Source organism: Bipolaris sorokiniana (assembly GCF_000338995.1).
Source record: "Bipolaris sorokiniana ND90Pr unplaced genomic scaffold COCSAscaffold_3, whole genome shotgun sequence".
NCBI lineage: Eukaryota > Fungi > Ascomycota > Dothideomycetes > Pleosporales > Pleosporaceae > Bipolaris > Bipolaris sorokiniana.
The window spans coordinates 1,312,823-1,337,198 of NW_006911897.1; the positions used below are offsets into that span (position 1 = coordinate 1,312,823).

Sequence of the window (24,376 nt, forward strand, 5' to 3'; positions counted from 1 at the left end):
GCTTTGGCAGATTCGTCTTCCATTTCCTCATCCTCGTCCGAATCGCCCTCGACCAGCTTCGGCGGAGCAGTGATTTGAAGATGACGATCGCCATCATCGTTCTGAACAGTCTTCCAAGGAAGATGGAGTTTATCCGCAAGCTCCTGGACGAATTTTCGGTCATCCGCTGGCAAGGAAACGGGAAGGTCGAGAGGAGCCTGCTCCTTCTTTCCCAAGTAGTTGTCCAACCAGGCCTTGACCTGTGAGAACAACTCCTGTTGTTGAGTAGTCATGACAATCGTGCCTCGTTTCGCGGTCTTCTTCATTACATCCTCCTTCTCAAGGCTCTTACCCTTGAACCAGGCTGCGTCAGAGTTTTCAGATTCGAAATGACGATATTCTATGTTTGAGAGTTCGTCCAACAATACAGCCAAGCGCTCCATGTTGATGACACCTCCCTCATTGATATACCCTTTACCCTTGGGCAAAACCGTCTTGTAAACGTTGAACATGAGAGCCAAAGCGCCCTCGTTAATATGCAAATGCGGAAGATTTGGAAGGAAATCGTTACCAACAAAGAAAGCCATTAGGATAAAATCGTCAATAACACGCTCCATGTCGAAGGGAAAGCTAAGAGCGCCGGGCTCTTCCAGCTCCTGAAACTCGAGTTCCAAATACTCGCGAACTATGCAAAGATGCATGAGGTAGAAATTTTGGTGCTCCAACTCCTTGGACTTAGTCTGGCTCTGGCGACCGAAAGTCACCTCTTCTCGCAGCAAACTGAAGTGGGGGTCATGGCTAAGCAGACCCAACATGATCAAGTCTGCATCAAGACCATACAAGCAGTGGCGCCGGTTCGGGTCGTACCCCGGCTGCGCCTTTGCCTGACGGATGTACTCCATGATCTTGTGCTCGCCCTCTCCGGGGACCTCGTGGCCTGACAAGACGACTTCCACGCCCTGCCAGTCAATGTCCTCAGAGACCTTCTTGTTGATGAAGTACTTGAGCTGCTGTGTGAGCTTCGCCATAAACGCTGTGCCTGGCGTGATGCAGTTGCTGTCGAATGCTTCCTCGGTGGGCATCTCAACGCCTTCGCGGATAGCCTTCTCCCGAGCCTTTTCAGCATCGAGAGCCGTTCGAAAGCGTCGCGCACGCTGCTGGTTCATCTTGGCGCGCGGGGCGACACCATCGATGGCCATGAAGAAGAGCTGCTTGGGCTTGATTTTGCCAAACAAGTGCTCGATGTAGTTGAAGATGCTGATGAACATCTGCTCTTCCGTTTTGCGGGCGGTGACGCTGTCGGAATCGCTGTGGGTACAGTTATGGATAATACCGTTCATATCAAGCTGTGACTGTCAGCCTTGGGCATCAACGACAGCATCAAATCACTTACATAGAGACAGTCGAACTCAGGAATGCGGTTCTCGGCAATGAGCTGCGAGATGCCCGGATACCTTTCAGACATCCATCGAAAGAACTTGGGAACACCCATGGCTGCTGCTGGTACTACTGTCTAGTAATTGCTGAGAATAGATGGCAAGGCGGCTATGCGGCCGTTATTTTCGTAGTCGGGCGGGGCGAATTGGATCGCAAAGCAGACAAAAGAAGAAAAGCAATAGCGAAGAGAGGCGCGCAAAGGCGCTGAGGGGGAGAGAGAGCAGAGGGTATGGGGTGGCGGTTCTCGACGCTGGGGTCTTCAAAGAGGGCAAGTCTAGATGACAGCGTCAATGGATATACTGACGGCGAATGCCAAGCATGTGGGGCGCTAACGACGTGATCGACACCCGGGTTGTCTGAACGCGAACTTTGGCATCGCGTCGTTGCGCCGGACTTTCACGCCCGACAACCTCCACGTACCGCGATAGGACGTGTATTTGCCACAGTTGAGCTTGGTGAGGACCCAACCACAATCAAAATGGACGAGACAATGAGTGGTAAGTTACAAGCGCCTTCATATATATTGTCTGCAGCAATAGTCCGCCAATGACGCCGGGTGCTGGACAATTGCTAGTCGTAGCTTTGTATGCCTCCACAAGCGCTCTTCGCTCACACGAACGAGGCATGGATAATGCTCTTTGGGCTGAGTATCGCCCAGAGCTTTGTCAGGGTGTCAACCAAATATGATTGCATTTGCGACAGGCCGCGAGCTGCGCATTACATGCTATCATCTTGACATGACTAGCGCACTGTTTGCTCTCCGACAGGCACATTCTAGAGGATATGGACAAGACATGAATTATAAGGCAGTAATCTTCAAATTGACACTAACACCGTCATCACAGACGCCCACGATTCCCATGAGATGGACGACCAGGAGCAGGTCGAGCAGAAGATTATCAACGAAGAGTACAAGATATGGAAGAAGAACTCTGTATTTCTCTATGATATGCTGTACGGCCGCGCGCTCGAGTGGCCGACGCTCACCACACAATGGCTTCCCGACAAGAAGCCAGTCGAAGGCACAAACATGAGCCAGCACCGCGTCATCCTCGGCACCCACACCTCGAACCAAGCGCAAAACTACCTCCAGATCGCCCACTGCGAGATACCCGATTTTCGCGAGCCCGACCTGTCAGAGCTCAACGAAGAGCGAGGGGAGATTGGCGGACACGGAAATGCCAAGCGGCCCTTTGACTTCAAGATTGTACAAAAGATCAACCACCCAGGCGAGGTCAACAAGGCGCGATACCAGCCCCAAAACCCAGACATAATAGCATCTCTATGCGTAGACGGCAAAGTACTGGTATTCGACCGAACCAAGCACCCCCTTCAACCCAAAGACGATTCTATCAAGTTCGAAGCCGAGCTGGTCGGCCACAGCAAGGAGGGTTTCGGTCTAAGCTGGAGTCCCCTCAAAGAAGGCCACTTGGTAACCGGAAACGAAGACACCACAGTTAAGACCTGGGACCTCAAATCCGGCTTCTCAAAGAGCAACAAAACCCTCAGCCCCACCGCCACCTACACCGTCCACAGCGCAACCGTAAACGACGTCCAATACCACCCCATCCACAACTTCCTCATCGGCACCGCCTCGGACGACCTCACCTGGCAAATCATCGACACCCGCATGGAAACCCACAAGAAAGCCCTCTACAGAAAAGAAGCCCACGAAGACGCTGTAAACTGCATTTCATTCCACCCAGAATTCGAAAGCACATTCGCTACGGGCTCGGCGGACAAAACAGTCGGTATTTGGGACTTGCGCAATTTCGATAAGAAGCTGCATAGCCTCCAGAGTCACCGCGCCGACGTCATCGGGCTACAGTGGCACCCGCAGGACGCTGCTATCCTCGCGAGTTCCAGCTACGATCGCCGTATTTGCCTCTGGGATCTCAGCAAGATTGGGTCCGAGCAGACGGAGGAAGAGGCGGAAGATGGACCGCCCGAGTTGTAAGTTTTCAAGACATGGTTCTTTTTTGTTGAAGATGTGTACTAATTATGGGATAGATTGTTCATGCACGGCGGTTTCACAAACAGGATCTGCGACTTTGATTGGAATAAGAATGATCCATGGCTTATGATGGGTGCGGCGGAGGATAACCAGTTGCAGATTTTCCGGCCCTCGCGGAAGCTTGTAGAGCCGCTTAAGAAGAGTGTGACTCATGGGGAGGTGTCGGATTGAGATGTGTTTGTTTGTGGAACTCTTCTTTAACGGGAGGATGTAGCATGGCATATCATCAAGGAAGGGGGGCAAGGCAAGAATGAAGTGATGATGTGCTGTACAAGAGCTCCACCCCCAATTTCGAAATCTCGGAGGCAGTATGTTCTTGCTTCTCACCAACTCAGTCTATTTAAAACGAAAGAGCGAACAGGAAATATGAAGGAATTAGGCGCAGAACACTCCACGATATCCTCATTTAACAACCCCCCCCCCCCCAAACTAAATAAATACAATCAAACGACCTTTTCCATCCCCACCCCTTCAATACCCCAGCACAACCCTCCTCTCCCCAACATTCCTCCCGTCAACAACCAGCACCCTCGCACCCTCCCCTTCTCCCCCTGCAACCTCCACAATCTCCTCTTCCCCAGGCAAAAGCGTAAAGTAATTCTTACTCCACAGCAGCGATCCGACATCCCTTCCCGCCGCATCAACGATGTTCAACCGTACAAACACCGCGGGCACTGTCCCAGTATTCCTCAACACCAGACGCGCTAATAAGTTTTTCCCGGGGTAAGAAGGGGCGATGGAAACAGTGATGTCGGCGGCGGGGATACGCGATAAAGCGGAATAATCCTCGTATTTGGCTACAGGGGTGTAGTACCAATCTGACTTGCCCCAGTCTAGGGTGTCGGGTGTGTGCGAGAGCCAGTATGTTTTCTTTACTAGAGTACTATTTCTATTGTTAAGCCGCAAGCGAACTAGGACGACAGAATCAGAGGTTTTATCTTGCCAAGCGGGAAGTTTGGCTATTTCGTGTGCGGAGTTAGGTCTCGTAATTGCAGCGGTGGTTTGGTTGGCTATAGTTGTGCCGTTTAGGGATACGATTTGCATGCTTATGATGCGTTGGTCGGAGATATATCCGGGGGTGTTGGGGATTAGGAGGCGGTTGACGAGGGATACAGCTTGGGTTTCGTAGTTGAGAGTGAGGGTTTCGGGTGTACTAAGGGCGTCTTTGGTGCCGAAGTAGGCGCCTGCTGGGCGGAGATAGTAGTCGAAGAGGTTCCAATGGAGAGAGGGCCAGGCGTTGTTGAGCATCCAGTATATCATGCCTGTTGCGGGTCTCTCGAGGGCTTCGTTCCAAGTACTGATCAGAGACTCGAATTGGGCGCGTGTTGCTTCGTAGTCCATCATTTGCGCTTTGAGGACGTAGTCGGATAGGCTTGATGGGGCGCCGTAGCGTGCCCAAAGACCGGTGTTGTAGATTTCGCGCGTGTGGAAAACTGAGCCTTCTGTCGCCATGTGGTAAAGGCCTTTCTTTGGTTCTTTCCAGAGATCTTCCAGGTCAGATGGCGAGAGGAATCTCACTAGGGAATTAAGCTCAGGTGTGCCTGCTCCTGCACTCAGCTCAGAGCCGAATCCTGCTGCACTGCCGTAGCGACGTTGAGGATCGTACCAATAGTTGGGAGGCTCCCAGTCATATGGACCTTGCATCTTCAATCCACTGTTATTGAGTTGTGCTGGTGCTCCCCACTGAATTGCGGATGCTAGAATTGGGATGTCCCAGTTTACAGCACTGAGAGCATCGAGGTAGATATGTGTTGCTCTGTCGTTCGGCCAAAAGTCACTTCCAATCAGGAAGCCCAACATGCTTGGATGATGCCGCATCATCTCAGCTTCGTGCTTTATCGATCGCGCCGCAATTGGGTAGTCAAGATCAGTCCATTTTTCTCCACTGCCAATGTCGTTGTAAGTCCATCCCTCCCATTTGTTGCAGCATTCCCAGCCAGCAAGAATCATGATGCCCATTTGGTCGGCTAGATCGTAGAATTCCGGGTGTTCCTGCTTTCCTTCCGAGCGGATAGTGTTTAGACCCATATCTTTGACCAATTGGAATTGTCTTTTGGTCTGTTCTAGGTCAAATCTTAGGTAAATATCAGACGTGTAGCCCGCACCCTGAGCTTGGAATCGATGGCCGTTGACAAAGAACGTGGTATCATTGAAGCGTGGGTTCAAAGAAGAAGTTACCGTGCGGATACCGAAGTTGGTTGGTGGTGTAGAGTCGGAAATAGGATTGGTCGAGGTCGAAGCGGTGCATTGAATGCTGTATAACGGCTGGCTGCCCCATTGGTAAGGCCACCAAACCTGAGGTTTGTCTACTTTCCCCCTGAAAGAGATGGTAGATTGCTGACTGCTAGTGAGCTTGAAGTTCGACGTTGCGCTCAAGATTGCGAGTTTATTAGGGTCGAAGACTGTACACGCAACATTGCCCTCAACATCGCCGTCCTTTGCCATGTTCTTGACGTCCACAAAGATATCAAGACCTCCATCGAGCGCGGCGTGTGCGGTGACCCTCGGTGTAGTTAGTCTTACCTGGCCTGACCTTTTCAGTTGAAATGGTCGCCATATGCCGGTTCCATTGTCTTGGGGAGCAGGGTTCCAGTCTAAGAAGGAAATAGCAAAGTCTCGGTTGTAATCTGTAGGATACACTTTCACCAGGACTACGTTTTGCGCACCATTGGGCTGGATGAGGTTAGATATATCGTACTCTATCCCAGCATACGACCCAGCCTGCGTTTCCTTGTTTGCAATAAGTTGCCCGTTGACCCAAATGTCCGCTCTTGAGGTGATGCCATTGGTGATTAATGTGTAGTAGTCCGCGGGAGTCTTCTCGGCGATCACGACTTTGTCAGTTCGGTAGTACCATGGGATTCGAAATAGCGCAGTGTCTATCTTTTGCATATTGGTCGAATAAAACAAGTCGGTGTCGTTGTACACCGCATTGCTGAGAAGTGTGTTCATGAGTGTGGCAGCGGGTCCGATGGAATACCATGATGAAGTGTCGATGCCGGATTGAGAGAGTCTGGTGGGGTCATCAACGACGTTGGCAGAGGATATGACATTCCATTGTTGCAAGGTAATTGTAGAGGCAAGGGTGCCTTGTGCAACCCATGAAAGGGTAGTTAGGAGGCGCATGGCTATGCTGTCTATGTCTATCACATGGCGGGCATCACGAAGAGTATATATAGTTGCACACACGAAGGCGGGGAAGGCTGCTGTGGATGATCAGATGTATCCTACCTTGGGAACAGCGGTCCTGTGCACTGTAACCTCATAGTATTACGGCTGATTTGCATATGTCAGGGAAACTGTGACCCAATTCGCGGAAATCAGCATGGGTCAGGTTGTACAGCTTGCTAGGAAAGTGGTGTGAGTTTGGTAATAATCCTGGTAGTTGCACCGGAATCAGCGGGTGAACCGCTGTGATATATTTGTTGACCATTCTTCATGTAGATCTGACTGAAAGAGCATTATGGGCAGAACTAAATGGTTCATAAAGCAAAGTGAGCCAAGTAGAGAAGAGTGCGGATAGGCTGTGTTTAGTGGATGTCGTTGGTCTGAGCGCAAGCTCCGAGGTACGTACCGGGACGAGCTCAGGAACAGCTCCCCGCACTCGTCATTACATCTCTCATCTTCACCATGTACGGCAAACGACACCAACGTACACAACAAAAAAACAATTAAACATGCTCCTTCTCGGCCTCACCGGATCGATTGCGACGGGCAAATCGACCGTCTCATCTCTACTATCCAAGCCACCATATTCGCTTCCAATCATAGACGCCGACCTCATCGCGCGACAGGTTGTCGAGCCCGGCACAGCAGGATACAATGCGATTGTTAAATATTTCTCCCCTTCGACACCGGACTTGCTCCTGCAGGATGCGACACCGAAAGGCGCGCCGCTGAACCGACCAGCGCTGGGACGAAGAGTGTTTGGTGCTGGCGAGGAGAAGGAGCGCGACAGGAAGATGCTCAACAGCATTGTCCACCCCGCGATACGCAGGGAGATGTACAAGCAGATGGTATGGGCCTATCTGCGCGGCAACTGGGCTGTTGTGCTAGATGTCCCTCTTCTCTTTGAGAGTGGATGGGAGCGATACTGCGGCACCATTCTCGTTGTTGGCGTCTCGGACCCCGCAATCCAGATCCAGCGTCTGCGCGCTCGGGATTCACATCTTACTGAGGAGGATGCGCGGAACCGCGTTATGAGCCAAGGCGATGTGCGCGAGAAGGCAGAGCGTTGTTTGCGGAGGGGGCCGGGTAATGGCGTTGTGGTCTGGAATGATCATGATAGAGAACATTTGGAGAAGGAGGTGCAGAGAGTGATGCAAGATGTTCGGAAAAGAAGTCCGCGGTGGTGGAGTTTTCTTCTCTGGGTCTTCCCGCCGTTTGGTGCCATGGCGGGACTGTGGAGCTGGTACAAGATGCGCAATGTGCAGCTGCAATGGGAGCAAGAAAAGAAGAAGGAAAAAGCAAAGCTGTAAGGAGTAGTTTGAGCTGCACTGCTGTGTCCCCTTGGGCTGGGCTCAGCGCCGGTATTTGTCTTGATGTTTGTTTAATGTGCGCATATATATCCTAGTAGTTGGCCAAACAACATTGTGTTACAGTAACTGGTTTTTAATGTCGTCAACCTTGTGTATATTTCTGTATCCAATTCCTTTGCAGCGCTCTAGTTTTAGAATTGCTGATCATCATTCTCTCACGTATCACTCTGCAAACGGACAGGACATACCTCTTTCACTTCTCCCCGCCACCCCAAACAATGCCCTCGAAACGTCCTCGCAAACCTCTCTTCTACATCCACCTCGTTACCCATTGGAAAAAACCAACCCCAAAACTTAAGCCAAAGCATAGTTGCCCACCAGCCTACAACACCTACATTTGCGAGCCTAGCACCTCGCACTGTCACTCCCACTCTCACCTCACAAAAACATCTCACCACACCACCATGAGCTCCACAACCCCACCCTCCTTCATCGACGACGCCATCTCGCTAACCAACCGCCTACCCCGGGGCCTGGGTCCACATCAAGTAGCGCAATGGCTCTTACGGCACGGATCCGACACGTCGGCGTACACGGGCAGCTTCATCGACGACAATGCGGACAGCGTGTTACGCGACATCGGTGTATCATCCCACCACGCGCGCGACAGAAAAAAAGAGAAGAAGAAGCACAGCAAAGAGCAAGTGTGGAACGAGTATGTGCGGAAAGCGGTGAGCGGAGATGTGCAGCGGCATATAGACAAGATACGGGGGCTGCGTGGGTGTGTGCGGGTGCAGAAGATTGGGGGTGGTGGCGTGGGGGAAAGCGAGAAGAAGAAAGAGAAGGTGTGCGTACCGTTGCCGCGGGAGTGGGGGACGTTTGTTATCAGGGAGAAGGATGGGCGAGTTGTGGTTGTGGATGAGGAGGGGGAGTTCGATTCTGGGGCGCAGCAGCAGCAGCCAAGGTGGGCTTGGATTAAGGCATCTGAGGCTGAGTCTGTGAGAGGGGATGGGGAGCAGCTGAGACTGGAGCAGCATATGGGTTCAGGCCGGTCCGAGGGGAGTGCTAAAACGGCGAGGAGGAGGCATAAGAAATTTGGACGGTGCAGTAACCAGGGCCTGCCAACAAAAGTACTCGCGCCTATCCCAGAATTTGAGTGCGAGAGTGGATGCCTGTCTTCTGGAAGCGAGACCACCAGGTCACCGGCAGAATTCATGATGAGTGGTACAAATGCATGGTCACCACACACTCAGCCTTCAGCTGTGTCTACAGTTGACTCAGCAAGCGAGAGCTGGGACTACAGGAGCTCAAAATCGGTAGCCGAGATGGTGAGAAAGGGGTACAGGCACGTCAAGCCAGTTTCTAGGGAGAGTAGGCGCGCTGGAGACGCGTGGGAAGTGGATGGTCCGGATCATTGGTACCAGAATAATGGGTCGACCTCGAGCAAGAGCAAAAAGTCGACCAAGAGTTGCTCGACATACAAGGCGCCGGCCGTGGAAGATGCATCCAGTACCTCGTTGGGAGGTGATGCCAGGAATTTGCCTCACCCATATACTTGGGCAACCAGTCCATCCAACAGCGTAGGCAACTGGAGTCGCAGACGAAAGGCAGCAGACAATCCTGCATGGACGGGTACCCAAGCTTATCCCTCACAGCAACACGTCCTGAACAATACACCTACGACACACTCGTCAAGCGAAGTAACATGGGACGGGTTCGAGCGCGACAAGACACTAAGTGACGTCAGCATTGCAGGCTCCAGCAGCACACACGGGTGCCCTAGTAATAAGAGCATGCAAAGCAATCATCATGACACAGGTCGGCGAAGCACGTCTCGCGAGCAAAGACGCGCTGATAATCAGCATGGCTGGGAGGCGCACGGAAGTAGCAGAAGAGGCACTGTCAGATACGGGAATGGCTTCGATGAGGACAACGCGACGTATCTAAATGCGAATTGGGGCGGGACACCGGTACGCGTGACTAAGTACTAGTCTTGTCGGTCTTCCGAGGCTGAAAAAAAGTATATCGGACTTTTTTATGTGGGGTTCGGCGATTGGCGTGGGTGCTTGGACTAGTACTAGAACCACGAAAGCGCGACTGATGACGGACCGTGTTGAAGAAACGAGACCTGGGGATTTTTAGTGGGGACTAGGATGAATTGATGGAAAATGGATTTTTTTCTCCCCCAAGGCTATAGGAGTAATATGGATGTTTCGTATGGAGTGGTCATGGTGGAGCGCAAAGGCTGAATGCTGGGAGTGAGGGTGTAATGGATACAGCACGGGGAACCAACGAGTGTCCCAACCTTTGATATATTGAGCGTGACGAAGCAGACTTCGCGTGCAGAGGGCGCCTCGTCGCGCATAGCATTACCGGGAATCACGTCGCTGACATGCATCCAGCTCTACGCGTCGAAACACCGCCCGGGACTTGGAACATGGCGCGAGTGGGATGGAGCCAAAGCGCAGCACAGCTCCGGTCCACCAACCCCCCCTCGAGGGACATTGCTGTTACGCAAAAGTCGTCCGGTGCCCGTCTCAAGACACACACTACTCGTTCCAGCAGAAGCAGCCAGACGCGCCAAGTGGGCACATGGGGAACGGGCAGTTCACGTCTTTTGGAAGGCCGGATGGACGCATCGCGAGCGTGTCTATGGGGCGGCATAGGCTGGCTGTAAGGCATATCTGCAAATAGCGCGGGTGGACCCAGAGGGTAATGGCCAGTAGACGGCATTGCATGAATTGCGCTGATTAGGATGAAGCCGGTTTCCAAGCGTCTGATTCGGAGAGGCATCCCGGCAAGTGTCTGGGGTGGAGTGGAGATGACGCCCTCAGCGCGCGCTCGCCCCTAGAATACGTGAACGACACGCTAGCCACCGACGCGTTGAGTGCTCCGTCTATTAGCTGAAGCCTGCCCACCACGGCCTTTTCTGCTTCATTCTCTCTTCTACTCCTCCTGCTCATCCTCTTTTGCTGGGCTCAAGAGTCGCTGTGGGAATCCAAGTCGCTGTGTCTCTTTCACTCATTCCATACGCTGCTTGTTGCACTACGCTTGTTGTTGTGTGCCCGGCTAATCCCAGAGTCACGTCGACACTCACACCCCCACTACTTAGCTACCCTCACGCCCCAGCGCCTGTTTACCCACCACCTCCAACACCACAACCACCGCAACTCCAGCCCATTGCTGCTGCATCTCTAATTTCTGCAAACCTGTACCGCCGTATTCTTCACTCTCTGTACCATGGCTACCTCGACGCGCCAACCCTTTGCCGAGCTCGGCTCGTCCCGGCTGCAAGGACTGCACAGCGCAAAGAATCGCCAGAATTGTAAAGAACCTCGTCTGACATGCAGCTCAGCATTGGCTAACCGTGCCTTCACATAGCCATCTCCAAGCTTTCCCCCTCGCAGAGCTTGAAGCTTGCCCCCGGTCCGTCAACGGGTAAGCGCCAGCGCGCGCCCGAGATCTTCGAGGATGCCGATTCCGAGAACGTGGACCCTCTCGTCTTTAGCAGCCCGACTAAGAAGACCAAAACCACCACCGCCATCACTAGTGATGCCGGATTCGTCAAGCCAGCCAGCTTCCCAGCCTTCACCTCGCCCATCAAGACCAGCACTAGCCTCACCTCCACGCCTTCCGTCTCGTCTTCCCGCAAGGCCCGCTCATCGCCCAGCTCCACCAAGTCGACGCCCATCACCAACAGCCGCGGATCGCCAAAGAACAAGCGTCTCCATGCCATTTCCAAGCGTCGCGCCTCCACCTCGCCTTTCCGACGCGTCGACCCCCCGGCCTTTACCAAGAGCAGCCCAGGACTTCCCTTCTCCATTGACGCAGCACTAAGTGGTTCCATCTCTACCTACACCCCCAAAGCACCCAAAGTAACAGCCACGCCCGCCTCCGCCCCCGCCCAGCAAGCTAGCGCACTTGACGAAACTATGCCCAAGGCCTGGTTCTTCGAGATTCACGAGGATACCCCCGAGCAGGAGGCCTCCAACCTCATGGAACACTCTGCCTCTACCCTTGACATCTCATCCGATGACGACGTCGAGACCAAGACACGCAACGAGGACCGCGGAAAGGAGAATATCCCACCCCCAGGCTTCCGTGCCTCGCAGCCCCGCTCTCAGGCAGCCACTCTGGTTGAGGATGACGGCTATGAGACGGAGATTCTCGGTGATGAGCCTATTAAACGCCGCATCGTACGCAAGTTTGTCAAGGACTCTATGGATGAGGACCGCAAGCCATTGGGTGATTTGGCACCAAGCAACTTTTACGGCGAGGGATGTGATTCAACCTCTTACGTCACTGTCGATGCCGGTATCGAGAAGCCTTCACGTCTGTCCAAGGAGGTTGCATTGTGTTCCGATATCGAGGAAGAGGAGTCATCAACCGTCAACGGTGCATCGCCAACACGACAGCCCGTCGTCGCGGCTTGATAGAATGTTGTTGTTGTTGTCTCTTCTTCGTTTCTCTTCTCTTCTTTTGTTGTTGCTTAGCGCGTTAGGATACCTCACTCGGCGTTTATTGGTGCAGCCATATATTTATAGTCTACGTCTCGCAATCATGAGTACACGACTGATGGAATGCAATTTGCTTTTTTGTTTTAAAAAACGATACCTTTCTAGTTAGTTGCCTGTTGGCTTTGAATAATCAAAACATCTTCTTCACTTTCAACTGTCCACTTCAGTATGCTTGGTCCATGTCTATTGCTAAGAAACACAACATCACATTATCCATATCACAACTTCCACCCCCTCGCCTTCGCAAGCCCAACCTCCTGCCTGACCGCCAAATCCGCAATAATCTCCTCACTCCCCCCTCCCACCACCATCATCCTCAAATCCCGACTAATCTGCTCCACCACCGCCCCGGGTCCCCCACCCTTCTGATACCCCGCGCCCCCAAACACCTGCTGTGCCTCTCTCGCCGCCAACTCGAGTATCCTACCCCCATGTACCTTGCACAGCGCAATCTGCCCCGCAATCCCCGGATCCATCCATCCCTTAGGCGCATTCTGCACATGGAACGCCAACTGCTCCAACCACGCCCAATGCGACTCTACGTACCTTGCCAGCGTCGCCAGCTTACTCCGTATAATCTGGTTCTCCACCAGCGGCTTCCCGAACGTTTCTCTCTGCCGCGCATACGCCATGGATTCGGACAGACACGTTCGCGCTTTACGGTTGCAGGATACGGCGAGTATGTAGCGTTCGCGGTTGAAATTCCGCATTATGATGGGGAACCCTGCGTTTTCAGCGCCGATGAGGTGGTCGGCGGGGACGACGACGTTGTCGAGTTCGACGAAGGAGGCGCCGCCAGCTTTTTGGCCGCTGTTGGAGATGCGGCGGTGGGTTATACCGGGGGAGTTTGTTGGGATGACGATGAGGGAGAGGCCTGCTGCGCCGGGGCCGCCGGTGCGGACGGCGGTTGTCATGTGCGTTGCCCAGGGGAAACCGGTAATCCATTTTTTGTAGCCGTTGATGGTGTAGGAGGTGCCGTCGGGGGATTTTGTGGCGGTGGTCTGGAGGTTGGCGACGTCGGACTGTATTGTAGCGTCAGCTGTATCACTTATAACACCACCAATGCCAATCCTCAATATATCGCTCGCAAATCAGAAATAGAGTGAAGGTGAAGAAGAGGGTATACACATACACCACCACCCGGCTCCGTCACCCCAAGACAAAAACTCGTCTCCCACGTAAACAACCCGGGCAACCACCTCCTCTTCTGCTCCTCCGTCCCAAAATGCACCACCGGCGGCACCCCAATCACACTCGCGCCCGCCAGCGCTGTCGCCACCCCGCCCTCAACCCGACTAGCCTCATCATTCATAATCAGCAAATGGAAAGCATCCAGCTCTTTCACCGGTATCCCCGCCGGCCCCGGTACATTGGCTGCGCGATACGGCTCGGGGATGTCTGCGAATGCAAAGCCTGTTTGTGCCCATTTTAAGCGTTCAGCGGCGGGAGCTTCGCCGGCTTCTTCCCACGAGAGCATGTAGGGTTTTACGTGCTCGTCGATATAGGTGCGCATCTCGTTGCGCAGTTTTTTATGGGATGCGGTGTAGTAGGGCGAGGAGAGCGAGGTGTACCATGAGGGTTCGGCCCAGGGGCCTAGGTCGCCGTACGTTTCTTGCTTGGGGGATGGCATTTTTTGTTTTGTAGAAGGGGGGGATACAAGGTTGGGGTAAAGATCTGGAGGGAAAAGAGATATTTGGGCCTTTTTTTTTATCACATGGTGGGGTGAGAATGTTGCTGATGCTGATTGCTGATGTTGCAGGATCGACGCGCTGAGGTTTGCCGCGGTTGATGATGCGGAGTCGCTAATTGGGGATTGCGGGGAAGTATTTCAAGTAGCCGACTTGGTAAGCTGTTTATCCGCCTCGTCAGCCCTACATATAGACAGACACATGGCAGCTGGGAAACATGTGCCTGTCTTCCTGGTTCCTGCATATGGACGTTTTCCTGAATCAATATATTCGGATGACTTGTTTCAAATGAGTTAGCTCACATACCACACAACAGCAGACAACATGGGTAAACAAGATTTATGGAACCTGCGAAGCTTATTGACATTTCCAAATTAGATACATGTAATCATAGCTTCCGGCATGCGCTGGGATATTATTGTATTCATTCCTTCGTATCCTTGTCCAGGAGCGACACGTTTACCTGACGCAGTAACCACCGTCAATGAGGAGATCGGAGCCCTATATACACATTAGCCATTGAATACCAACAATGATAAAACAAAACTTACAGTGCAGTACGACGAAGCATCAGAGGCAAAGTAGACGTAGGCGCCCTTAAGCTCAGTAGCCTTGGCGTCACGGCCCATGGGGATCATGGAGTGCCACAGCTTCTGAATGTCCTGGGGAACAAAGTCGGACAGACCAGTGTCAATGTATCCAGGGGAGATGGAGTTGACACGGGCAAAGTCCCTCCACTCATTGGCAAGCGACTTGGCCAAATGTATGCAGCCAGCCTTTGCGACGTTGTATGAGGTCTGCTCCTGAGGGAAGTTGGCAATGTGGCCAGACATGGATGAGGTGATGATGAGGGAGCCAGTCTTGCGCTCGCGGAAGTGGAGACCGACGGCACGCGCGCAGTTGAAGGTACCAGTCAGGTCAGTCTCGACAACCTCGTTCCACTGCTCAACAGTGGCGTCGAGGATACCGTTGTCGGCAGTCTTGCCGGCGTTGGCGATGAAGACATCGACCTTGCCAAAGTCCTTGATAACGTCCTGGACGAGCTTCTCGCACTGGGCGTACTCGTTGACTTGGCACTTGTAGGCCTTGACCTTGACGCCATACTTCTCGCTCATCTCTTTGGCATTCTTCTCGGCACCCTCAGCACGAGAGTTGTAGGTGATGGCGAGGTCAGCGCCAAACTCGGCGCATCCGCGGGCAGCCTCTGTGCCAATACCGGTAGGGCCAGAGGCACCAGTGACGATGACGACCTTGCCCTTGAGGCTGAAGAGGTCCTTGAGCTCGGTTGCTTGGGGAACGGGAATCATTGTGACGGTGGGGTATTGATTGAAGAAGAAGAAGAAGAAGACTCAAATGTTGGCAAGGTGCAATTGAAGCTGAGAGTATGAGGATGAAGAGGGCAATTGAGGGGTACCGAGGGGTTCAAGTAGTGTTTGGCCAGACGACATGATTGCGAGGCTCGGGTTAGTGGTTAGTGAGGGGCGCTGGGTCCAGAGTGACGTGTAGCTCGATTCAATAGTGGCGCGACGTCATGCTTCCAGGGATGATTCGCCAATGGATCCGTATTGTGGATATTCTGGGTTTACGGCGTTCGGCTGGGATGCTAGCTGGTGATGGTGGGGGTGGTGGGTTGGTTCGGACAGACGTGACGTTAGCGTGGCTGTCTGCTAATGCTAGCTCGCCCTGTGTTCCTGGGCCTATCTGGCGTTTTTGGCCGATGCAGACGGTGCATGCAAGGCCATCTGCATTGGACATGGCTGCAGTTCACCTTGGTTTGCATGTCACTGCGACATGGCGCCACTCGAGAGTCAGGCGTTGTAGTCTACTATGTCCCAAGCATGTGTCTCCGAGAATCCCGCTATCAGTGGCATGGCATGCACTGTCAGCGATTACCATGTTGACAAAGAACGCTATGTCTCCGACTAACATTTGACAAATCGGGCTGTGTCTAGTATTCTGGGTACACGGCGTGTCTGCAGTCAGGGTTACTCAGCTCTTTCTCTGTTAGTCTATGTAATGCGTGTATGTAATGGTCCATGCCGGTGTGCCTGCGCGATGCTCGATGCTCGATGCTCATCGGAGAACTCTGATGGACCCTGCATGTGTAGCAGCACATGAACAAGGAAGAGGGCCGAAAATCTTTGCGCGTGTGCAAAGCCTTCAGGCTAGGTATACGATGCGGATCCGGGCATGCGTGCAACTGCCAGGTGTCGACGCAGAGCATCAGCGATGCTCTCCAAGCATACTTCTAGATAGTGGCCGGCGGGGTCAAAGTCATGGTACTGCTACACTACTAGTAGTGCTTCGCCTGCACAAAGTCAGCGGCTCCTTGTTTATCCGGCACCGCTCAGGCACAGCACGTGACGACATCTTTTGTGCCAGCCGCGACAATGCATCATCGTCGTGATAGCTCGTCTTGGTGTATTTGACACGGCGAGTCATACTGCAACTCGATCCTGCTGTTGCGACTCTGGTTGCGAGCATCTGGAGCAAAGACGGACCCGATTAGCCAAGCAGCTGCCACAGGGCCTGATGCGCCCCTCTGATTCGCAGCCATGGGAGAGCTCTCGCCATCCTTTTGCTCTCCTGCGTCACCCTGTCACCCTGCCACCCTGCCCCTCCCGCCCAGTTGACCACAGGCTGCTTGTTCCACGACTCTCTTCCAACACGCCGCAGCATATAAACCCACACCAGACCCGCGCCCCGCAGCAATGGTCCAAAACGCCCTCTTGCCCAAGCCCATCCCCGCCGATGCCGTCACCGTCGGCCAGCTGCTCACGGACCCCGTCCATCCAGAGCGCGACTCTTTCTACCCTGACAAGGCCCACTCGGCAGTCGATGACTTGAACGACTTCCACATCCAGCTCCGCTACAAAGACCTCTACTCAGTCGATACCGAGGGCCGTTTTATGACAAACTATGGCGCCAAGTTCGATCTCGGACGGATATACAGACAGCCCAACCTGCTCACTGTCAAGGCTGAGCAGATGGTCCAATGCACCACCCAGAGCCCTACCAAGGCCTTTGAGGCCGTGTGCAGCGATGCCGATGCCCGCACCTGGATGGCCGAACAGATTCAAGCAGGGAAGCCGCTGTATATTGTTCTTGGTCTGACCGAACTCAAGAATGCCTCCTTCAAGCGAGCCAAGCTCCGTGATGCCGGCGCCTCCAACCGCCTCAACGAGCTGCCTCTTGAGAAAGATGCCAAAGTTCCCCTTTCTCTGCGAGGCAGATCTGGTGCCAGCTTGGGAGCAATTGGCACTGAGCCCTTGATATCAGGCGTTTTCGGCATGGATGTGAGGCGCATTGTCGCCAGACTCACCACCCCCGCAGAGCCACATCGCCTGGAGGATATTGAATACCGGTGGTCCTACTACGACGTCCCAGGCTCCGCCAATAAGCAGCAGTTGGCAGTTGGTCTAGGCCAGTCTCTCAAGGCCAATGAACTGCGCCTCATGCTCGACCTCAGCAAAGAGGACGTCCAGGATAATCTCGATGCCATAAGCAAGCTCAGTCTCGATGCACTAAGCGCTACGGCTAGTCCCATGCTCAAGCCTAGCACTCCCATGCTACGCGGACGATCACCTTCCCCGCACCCCGCTATGCTCCGCTCATAGCATCACTCGACCAACATGTACCCCGCAACGAGCCGTGTCTGATGGTGTCGAGTTTACGCCTTTGTTGGAAAATTAGACTATGATGGGTGTTGTTGCCGTGAACCACGACCCTTACGACCTGGCGTCTTTTCTTATGTAATAATCATATACGCATCAAGTCCATTATTGCTGGCCTCTTCGCATGTCAGTGCATACATTTGCAAGAACACGTTTCATCCTTTTGTCACACAATCTTCTGCAGTGAATCAGACTTTGTTCACTTCACGCACCTTTCGTTACCATGACCACTGCTGATTGTGATGAAGATATGGTCACATTAAAGAAGTACTCCAGCTTTGACTCTGACAAATGCAAACCAACTTTGACCGTCTTGTAATTCTCATAGGATTTTCAGAGATACTAATTGCAAAAAGGAAGGATGTTACTTGTTTCCATAGAGCGTGTTCTGCAGGCATATTTGTAAATGGAGGTCACCGTGAAAGCAGGTGATAGAGGCCCAGTCTGGCTAGACGCGGGAGAGGCGCGCTAGCGGCTACAGGGGCTCAGTAGCGTAAACAACGCACCCCCGTTTTGCATGAACTACACAACTTACCATCATCACATGATTCATTGCTTTAGTTGGTCTGACTACTTCACTCGCTTTCGCCTGTTTGAATCCGGTTTGAGCGAGCTGTCTGCATGTAGAGGGCAGGAAGCGCTCTATATATAGAGTAAGTCACAATCGTCGTTGGTCTTTTATGAAACAAAATAGAGCTAGGCTTACTCGAATGCGACTGTTTAAGTTGTTTTCACTTCCTTGCGGACATATTGAATTAATAGCATAGCTAGAAAAGGAGGTGTAGGAGAGCTGTATCGCAAGGCAAATACGTTGCAGTATCTTTGAAGCAAGAGCCGGTAACTTACTCCCATTAATATACCATCTTCAACGTCACCAGCCATGGACGCTTCAAACATGTCCTTTGAGGCAAAGATTGCCATGGCATTGGGAGGATCTAGTTGGCAGAGTCTACAGAACAGTAACACTGCGGATCCCATTCTTGCAGCCGGACAAACAGCCCATGCGGATGAAGAGTATGAAGAGTATGAAGACAATGATGATGAAGACGGAGATGACGGAAACGGAATTCCCATAGTGGACGGGACTGCCGATGCGGGCGCAGCTCAAGAGCCAGAAGTCGATGAAGCCCTACTTAAGAAACGCAAGAAAAAACTTGAGCGGTTTGAAAAGACCATTGCCAGAGATGCGGGAGAGGCGGTTGAGACAATTGACGTTGCCTCGCTCACACCCATCGCACAACAAGTGTCATGGGACCAGGATCCAGAGCTTCTCTGTTGCTACAATTGGCAAGCGTCTACGGATGGCACCAACACTATCTTCGGTACGTAAATCTTAACATTGTTAATTGAAGTACTCACATTTCCCTGTCAGTCCCGGGTGAGCCAGCAAAATGGCAGCAACCAGCTCTGCCACATCATTTAGAGCGAGACAGCGGTTTCCAATACCAAGATTACAACTATGCACGGCAGCCAAGGAATCCTTATTCTCCTATGTTCCAAGCACTCAGCGTCATGAACCCGAACTTTACATTCCACAACGTTGACATTCTGGCCGATCGCAACAATCTCCGCGTGTTGCTCGAATTTGCCCAGGGCAAAGCCAATGGGCCATTTCGACTAAACGTGCACCTGGTCTTCAACACTCTAGTCATTGTACGCCGCGAGTCACGTTGGTGGAAGCTTTCCGACGGCCAAAGTTACGGCATCAATTTTGAGCGAGACTTTACAACGACAACAGACGACATGCTTGACGCAACAAGCCATTATCGCGCCATCCGCTATAAAATGGGTCCCCTGAACGTCGTCTGCCGCTTCGAAGCCGACGCCTACGACGACGGCATGACAAACGACAACCTCACAGAATCCGAGGCTGCAGCCACAACCGGCAACGGTGCAGGCCCAACTACGAAACCCACCTTCAACTACTCCGCTCCTATCCGCGTGCTCCAAAAAGGCCACATCGTCCCCACCGCGCAAATGGTCGAACTGAAAACACAAGCCTACCACCCCGAAAGCAGCGCTCTAGTACAATGCCAAGACCAACTCTGGTTCGGTCGCACATCCCTCTTATTCACTGCCCCCTACGACAGGGACACGGGACGTGTCCAGCGCGTGAAGAAGGAGAATGCAGCTGAGCGCGTAGCGAGATGGGAACAAGCGCAGCAAGAAGCCCTCCGGAAACTCGTTGCGCTACTCGTTCGCATCCGCACTGTGCTAGTGCGCGAACGCAGACCGAATCGCGCTGTTGTTCTCGTGCGAGAAGCAAAAGGTGGACCGCTAGTGCTGCGTACGATGGAGGAGAGAAGTCACGCTGTGGATAGGGATACACGAGAAATTTTCTGGCCACTGCGAGCTCAGTCGTTTGGCGGGCATCGTGGACGCGGCGGCGACCGTGGTAGGGGGTCTTTTCACGGTTCGCACGGTCGTGGGCAGGGTGGACCTGGTGGTAGAGGTAACTTTCCCCCTCCTTTTCATGGAAGGGGTCAGTATCCTCCGCCGCCGCCGTATAACAATGCTACTCGAGGCCGGGGACAGGGCCAGTTTTATGGCAATACTTCGTCGGGTCCGACGTATCATGGTGACCAGAGGACGGATGTAGGACAAGGGCGGGGGGCGGGGAGAGCGAAACATACTGCTCGTGGTCAGGGTGCGGGGTATTCTTATTGAGGACATATGGTGTGTGTCATATTGGATGTGATATTTCCTTCGGTATGCCCCTCTTTTCGATATCTTTGTATCTTTGTAGATCTGGCGGAAGGATATGGAGTGCTGGATATGAGTACGATGGATAGATTTGAGGCATGTTTTGCAACTGCAATGTGTGGAGTTCATATCTGGGAATGGTGTGGGCTTTATAAACGAAAAACTAGATTCATGATCGAATAATGATTCTGTTTTACCGCAAGTCTTCTTGAGAAGGTGAAATTCATGAAAGTCAGAGAAGAAAAGACAATTGCTACGCTGAACAAAAATTCAAAAATCCTGAATAGTAGAAACGAGTGAAATCCGATTTCCCAGTATTTCACCTTTCAATTCGCCCATGCCCCCCCCCCTTAAACCTGAAACCCCTTTCCATAAGCAGTCGTAGCATTCAACCTTTCCAAAATATACTCCCCAGCTCTTATTGGCCTCCACCCCGCCTCCTCGCCCTCCTTCAAACACCCCGGCAACATCTCAACAACAGCATCATAATTGACTGAAAAGAAAAACGGCACACTATACCTCTCCTCCCTCGTGCGATTCACAACCCTATGCACCGTACTCTTATACATGCCATTCGTCCAGCGCATCAGGAAATCCGCGACGTTGACTATCAAAGTGTTGGGGAGAAAAGGGGCGATGTACCAAGTGCCGGAGGGCTTGAGAATTTCGAGGCCCGGGGTGGAGGAGGGGAGGAGGAGCGTGAAGCATTCGTAGTCAGAGTGGGCGCCTAGACCGATTTGCTGGGTTTCGTCTGTGGAGAGGGGAGGAGAGGAAGAAGGGGGTGGGTAGTAAAGGAGGCGGGCGATGCCGCCTGGGTGGGTGGTTAGGGGGTCGAAGTGGGATTCTGGGAGGGAGAGGGAGAGGGCGAAGAGGCGGAAGAGGTGGCGCGCTAGGTTTAGGACCTGTATGTTACGATAAATATGCGGCTTCTTTTTTCGAGCTGATTCAAGCGGGTGGATTGGGATACTTACACTACCGTAATACTCTTTTACTTCGCTGTAGAATCCGGGTAGATCTTCGTCTTTGGGCCACATGTTCGCGTTACCGGTTGATCCATCGAGGTTCTTGTACTGGCCATCGCCGCCGGTGGGGTCGAGGTCGGCTTCGTATGCGAAATTGAAGACTTCTTTTTCTTCCTTGTCGCCTGCGATGGATGTGTATTCGCTGGGCTCCCAGCCTAATCCGAATTTATTGTGCTTCAAATGCAATTTTTCTTTCTTTTCAAGTGGTAACTCTTTCATGAAGCGCTTGGCTTGGTGTAGGATGCCGTCGCAAGCCGACTTTGGGATTCGGTGGTTGGTAATGTAGAAGAAGCCTGATGCTGTGCATACTTTGCGTATTTGGTCTGCAACTTTCTGGCGGTCGGAGAGAGATTCCGAGAATGATGGTTCGAGGTCGATGACTGGTATTTCAAAATCTTTGTCTGCTTCTTCGTTTTTTGCTGAGAGTCGTGATTGCAGATATGCAGCCGCTCCGTTGCGTGCTTCTTCGTAAGTTATTCGGTCCGTTTCTGAGATTTCTGGGCACATGATGGATGGTAGATGAAACAGTTAGACTTAGCGTCAAATTTAGAGCGTGTCCTTCAGTAAGCCTAAAAGGGAAGGTCCAAGCCTGGGTGTAAGGGTTCAAGTAAACAGGCTGTAAATAGGGTGTTATTCATAGAGAGGGTCTGAATGGTGCCACTTGGGTGATTCGTAAACCTATATATTGCACAGCGACCGATGGTAAGCCCTGATGATCGTACACTGCCACAGTCTCCAAAGCTTACAGTATCACAGTGTGGAGTAATACAGCTGATATCGGGGAGCCAGACTTGGAGTCGAAATGTGGGGTACCGGTATCGGCGATTGATCGGATTTAAGACTCATTCGTACACGTGAACATCCATAGTACATATACTAGTTCCCCTTAAATGCAATGAGAAATCTATCAACACCCCGCATCCTAGTCATGGCTACCTCTTCGAATACTACCATTCTTACAAATGGACGCTGCTTCAATGCTGGCGCGTCTGAACAGCAAGTTCTCTCCAACTCGACTATAATCATCCAAGATGATAAGATCAGCTTCATTGGTAGCCCAGATGCAAAGGAAGTCCAATCACACCGTGATGCTGGCGCAACGGTCCATGATCTTGGCGGCAAAAGTGTCCTGTCTGGGTTCATTGATGCACACATGCATTTCCTCATGCTAGGTCAATCGCTGGACAAGGTTGATTTGGATGATGCCAAAGATCTGGAAGATATCCGGCGGCGTATCTCAGAGTACGCAAAAGCCAACCCGGATAAACCGCGCATCCTGTGCAAAGGATGGATGCACTCGACGACCGACAGTCAGGCCAAAGCTAGCATGTTGGACGATCTGGACCCGAGACCGATATATATCGACGCCAAGGACCTGCATTCGTGCTGGTGCAACAGTGCAGCGTTGAAAGAGATTGGCGTTCAGGATATGGAGAACCCGGCAGGTGGCACAATTGAACGAGATGAGCAGGGGAATGCGTCGGGTCTCTTGAGCGAAGCGTGTGTGATATTGATCGTGTGGCCATATCTCGCAAAAGCCACGCCACTAGAGGATAAGATGAACGCTCTGCGGGCTGCAATCAACGCGTACCATGCGGCTGGGGTTACGGGATGTATCGACATGGCTATGGAAGAGCCCGCCTGGGAGACAATTCTTGCATTGAAGTCTGCTGAGGGACTGCCGCTTCGATTTGCAGCGCATTGGTGCATTCTGCCTGGCGAAGACGAGGAGCATCGACTACGACAAGTCGATCGAGCTATCAAACTAAGCCAGGAATATAACAGTCAAACCAGCCCGGATCTGAAAATTGTTGGCATCAAGATCATCTGCGACGGCGTCATTGATGCGTGTACTGCTGCACTGTCAGAACCGTACACTTCAAATGGACATTTCGAAGGCCCAATCTGGACCCCTGAAATGTTAGAACCCGTTGTCAAGAGAGCCACCGAACACGGACTGCAGTGTGCGCTGCATGCAATCGGAGATCAGGCTGTCCACAATGCTGTCGAAGTCCTGGGAAAGTATGGCAAGCCCGGCCAGCGACATCGCATCGAGCATCTCGAGCTCACTGCGCCCGAAGATGCGAAGCGGCTTGGTGAACTCGGCATCACGGCAAGCATCCAACCTGTCCACTCTGATCCGGCCATCCTCCGTGCTTGGCCAAAACTGTTAGGACCTGAACGCGTGAAGCGGGCTTTCGCGTATTCCGAGTTTGCGCATCATGGGGCGACTCTGGCAATAGGCTCTGACACGCCTACTGCACCATATGCGCCACTCCCCAACCTATACATCGCAACAACTCGCAAGTCGGCTCGCCAAGGAGATGAAGGCGACGCACCCGTCAATGAGCATTTCAAGCTCGAATTAGCACAAGCGGTAACTGCAGCCACCCAAGGCGCAGCATACTCATGTTTCTCTGAGGACCGTGTGGGCAGCCTGGAGGTCGGCAAAACGGCTGATTTTTGTGTGGTAGATATGCAATGGAAAGGAGAGGAGCTGCTCAAGGCCAGAGTAACCGAGACCTGGTTTGGGGGAAAGCGTGTGTATGCAGCATAATTGCATGATTAGCAGTGATGAAATGAGAAAGTACAACATGCATCATCGCAATCCCACGACCGGCAGCTCGTTGTCGTTCCCGAGAGATGATGCTCGCATAATTCCCAAGATGATAAGAATTGCTTGCAATGAGTCTTGTCTCTCTTGGCCAGTCTTCCTTCTTGTTCCAACGGCAGTTATGTGCAGATGACATGCAGTTCTTGATACCGTTTCGTGAACTGGATTTTCACCAGCGATTGCTGCAGCCCCTCTGATACGCTCCACGTGGGCGTCGCTGGTATCTCGGCGGCAGCTCAGCGAATCTCTA

The 24,376-nt window shown here is 52.6% G+C and overlaps 12 protein-coding genes across 12 annotated transcripts; 7 read left to right on the forward strand and 5 right to left on the reverse strand.

Annotated features, from left to right (window-relative positions):
• Window positions 1–1,804: 1,804 nt before the first annotated feature.
• COCSADRAFT_34190 (uncharacterized protein) lies at window positions 1,805–3,851 on the forward strand. The gene is made up of 3 exons (XM_007698371.1): window positions 1,805–1,913; window positions 2,262–3,369; window positions 3,427–3,851. Exons 1-3 carry the CDS (start codon window positions 1,895–1,897, stop codon window positions 3,599–3,601), a joined length of 1,302 nt encoding a protein of 433 aa, XP_007696561.1. The 5' UTR covers window positions 1,805–1,894; the 3' UTR covers window positions 3,602–3,851.
• Window positions 3,852–3,901: 50 nt separating this feature from the next.
• On the reverse strand, window positions 3,902–6,562 carry COCSADRAFT_136281 (glycoside hydrolase family 2 protein; the record flags this gene model as incomplete). Its single annotated transcript, XM_007698850.1, has 1 exon — window positions 3,902–6,562. Exon 1 carries the CDS (start codon window positions 6,554–6,556, stop codon window positions 3,902–3,904), a length of 2,655 nt encoding a protein of 884 aa, XP_007697040.1. The 5' UTR covers window positions 6,557–6,562.
• A 294-nt stretch (window positions 6,563–6,856) lies between these two features.
• COCSADRAFT_288728 (uncharacterized protein) lies at window positions 6,857–8,047 on the forward strand. Its single transcript, XM_007698851.1, has one exon. The coding sequence runs from the start codon at window positions 7,108–7,110 to the stop codon at window positions 7,906–7,908; it is 801 nt and encodes a 266-aa protein (XP_007697041.1). The 5' UTR covers window positions 6,857–7,107; the 3' UTR covers window positions 7,909–8,047.
• COCSADRAFT_288729 (uncharacterized protein) lies at window positions 8,048–10,093 on the forward strand. Its single transcript, XM_007698852.1, has one exon. It carries the CDS (start codon window positions 8,187–8,189, stop codon window positions 9,897–9,899), a length of 1,713 nt encoding a protein of 570 aa, XP_007697042.1. The 5' UTR covers window positions 8,048–8,186; the 3' UTR covers window positions 9,900–10,093.
• On the reverse strand, window positions 10,094–10,817 carry COCSADRAFT_288730 (uncharacterized protein). The gene has a single exon (XM_007698853.1). It carries the CDS (start codon window positions 10,699–10,701, stop codon window positions 10,288–10,290), a length of 414 nt encoding a protein of 137 aa, XP_007697043.1. The 5' UTR covers window positions 10,702–10,817; the 3' UTR covers window positions 10,094–10,287.
• Window positions 10,818–11,065: 248 nt separating this feature from the next.
• Window positions 11,066–12,573, forward strand: COCSADRAFT_288748 (uncharacterized protein). The gene is made up of 2 exons (XM_007698854.1): window positions 11,066–11,233; window positions 11,290–12,573. Exons 1-2 carry the CDS (start codon window positions 11,149–11,151, stop codon window positions 12,339–12,341), a joined length of 1,137 nt encoding a protein of 378 aa, XP_007697044.1. The 5' UTR covers window positions 11,066–11,148; the 3' UTR covers window positions 12,342–12,573.
• Window positions 12,574–12,643: 70 nt separating this feature from the next.
• COCSADRAFT_83078 (uncharacterized protein) lies at window positions 12,644–14,055 on the reverse strand (the record flags this gene model as incomplete). Its single annotated transcript, XM_007698855.1, has 2 exons — window positions 12,644–13,447; window positions 13,558–14,055. 2 exons carry the CDS (start codon window positions 14,053–14,055, stop codon window positions 12,644–12,646), a joined length of 1,302 nt encoding a protein of 433 aa, XP_007697045.1.
• Window positions 14,056–14,438: 383 nt separating this feature from the next.
• On the reverse strand, window positions 14,439–15,819 carry COCSADRAFT_34195 (uncharacterized protein). Its single transcript, XM_007698372.1, has 2 exons — window positions 14,665–15,819; window positions 14,439–14,614 (listed from the first exon to the last, which is right to left on the reverse strand). Exons 1-2 carry the CDS (start codon window positions 15,418–15,420, stop codon window positions 14,573–14,575), a joined length of 798 nt encoding a protein of 265 aa, XP_007696562.1. The 5' UTR covers window positions 15,421–15,819; the 3' UTR covers window positions 14,439–14,572.
• A 707-nt stretch (window positions 15,820–16,526) lies between these two features.
• Window positions 16,527–17,981, forward strand: COCSADRAFT_34196 (uncharacterized protein). Its single transcript, XM_007698373.1, has one exon. It carries the CDS (start codon window positions 16,825–16,827, stop codon window positions 17,728–17,730), a length of 906 nt encoding a protein of 301 aa, XP_007696563.1. The 5' UTR covers window positions 16,527–16,824; the 3' UTR covers window positions 17,731–17,981.
• Window positions 17,982–18,667: 686 nt separating this feature from the next.
• On the forward strand, window positions 18,668–20,454 carry COCSADRAFT_157765 (uncharacterized protein; the record flags this gene model as incomplete). Its single annotated transcript, XM_007698856.1, has 2 exons — window positions 18,668–19,109; window positions 19,160–20,454. The coding sequence occupies 2 exons, from the start codon at window positions 18,668–18,670 to the stop codon at window positions 20,452–20,454; spliced, it is 1,737 nt and encodes a 578-aa protein (XP_007697046.1).
• Window positions 20,455–20,647: 193 nt separating this feature from the next.
• Window positions 20,648–22,115, reverse strand: COCSADRAFT_288780 (uncharacterized protein). The gene is made up of 2 exons (XM_007698857.1): window positions 21,462–22,115; window positions 20,648–21,392 (listed from the first exon to the last, which is right to left on the reverse strand). The coding sequence occupies exons 1-2, from the start codon at window positions 22,017–22,019 to the stop codon at window positions 20,841–20,843; spliced, it is 1,110 nt and encodes a 369-aa protein (XP_007697047.1). The 5' UTR covers window positions 22,020–22,115; the 3' UTR covers window positions 20,648–20,840.
• A 280-nt stretch (window positions 22,116–22,395) lies between these two features.
• On the forward strand, window positions 22,396–24,241 carry COCSADRAFT_34199 (uncharacterized protein). Its single transcript, XM_007698374.1, has one exon. It carries the CDS (start codon window positions 22,441–22,443, stop codon window positions 24,067–24,069), a length of 1,629 nt encoding a protein of 542 aa, XP_007696564.1. The 5' UTR covers window positions 22,396–22,440; the 3' UTR covers window positions 24,070–24,241.
• The last annotated feature ends 135 nt before the right edge of the window (window positions 24,242–24,376 follow it).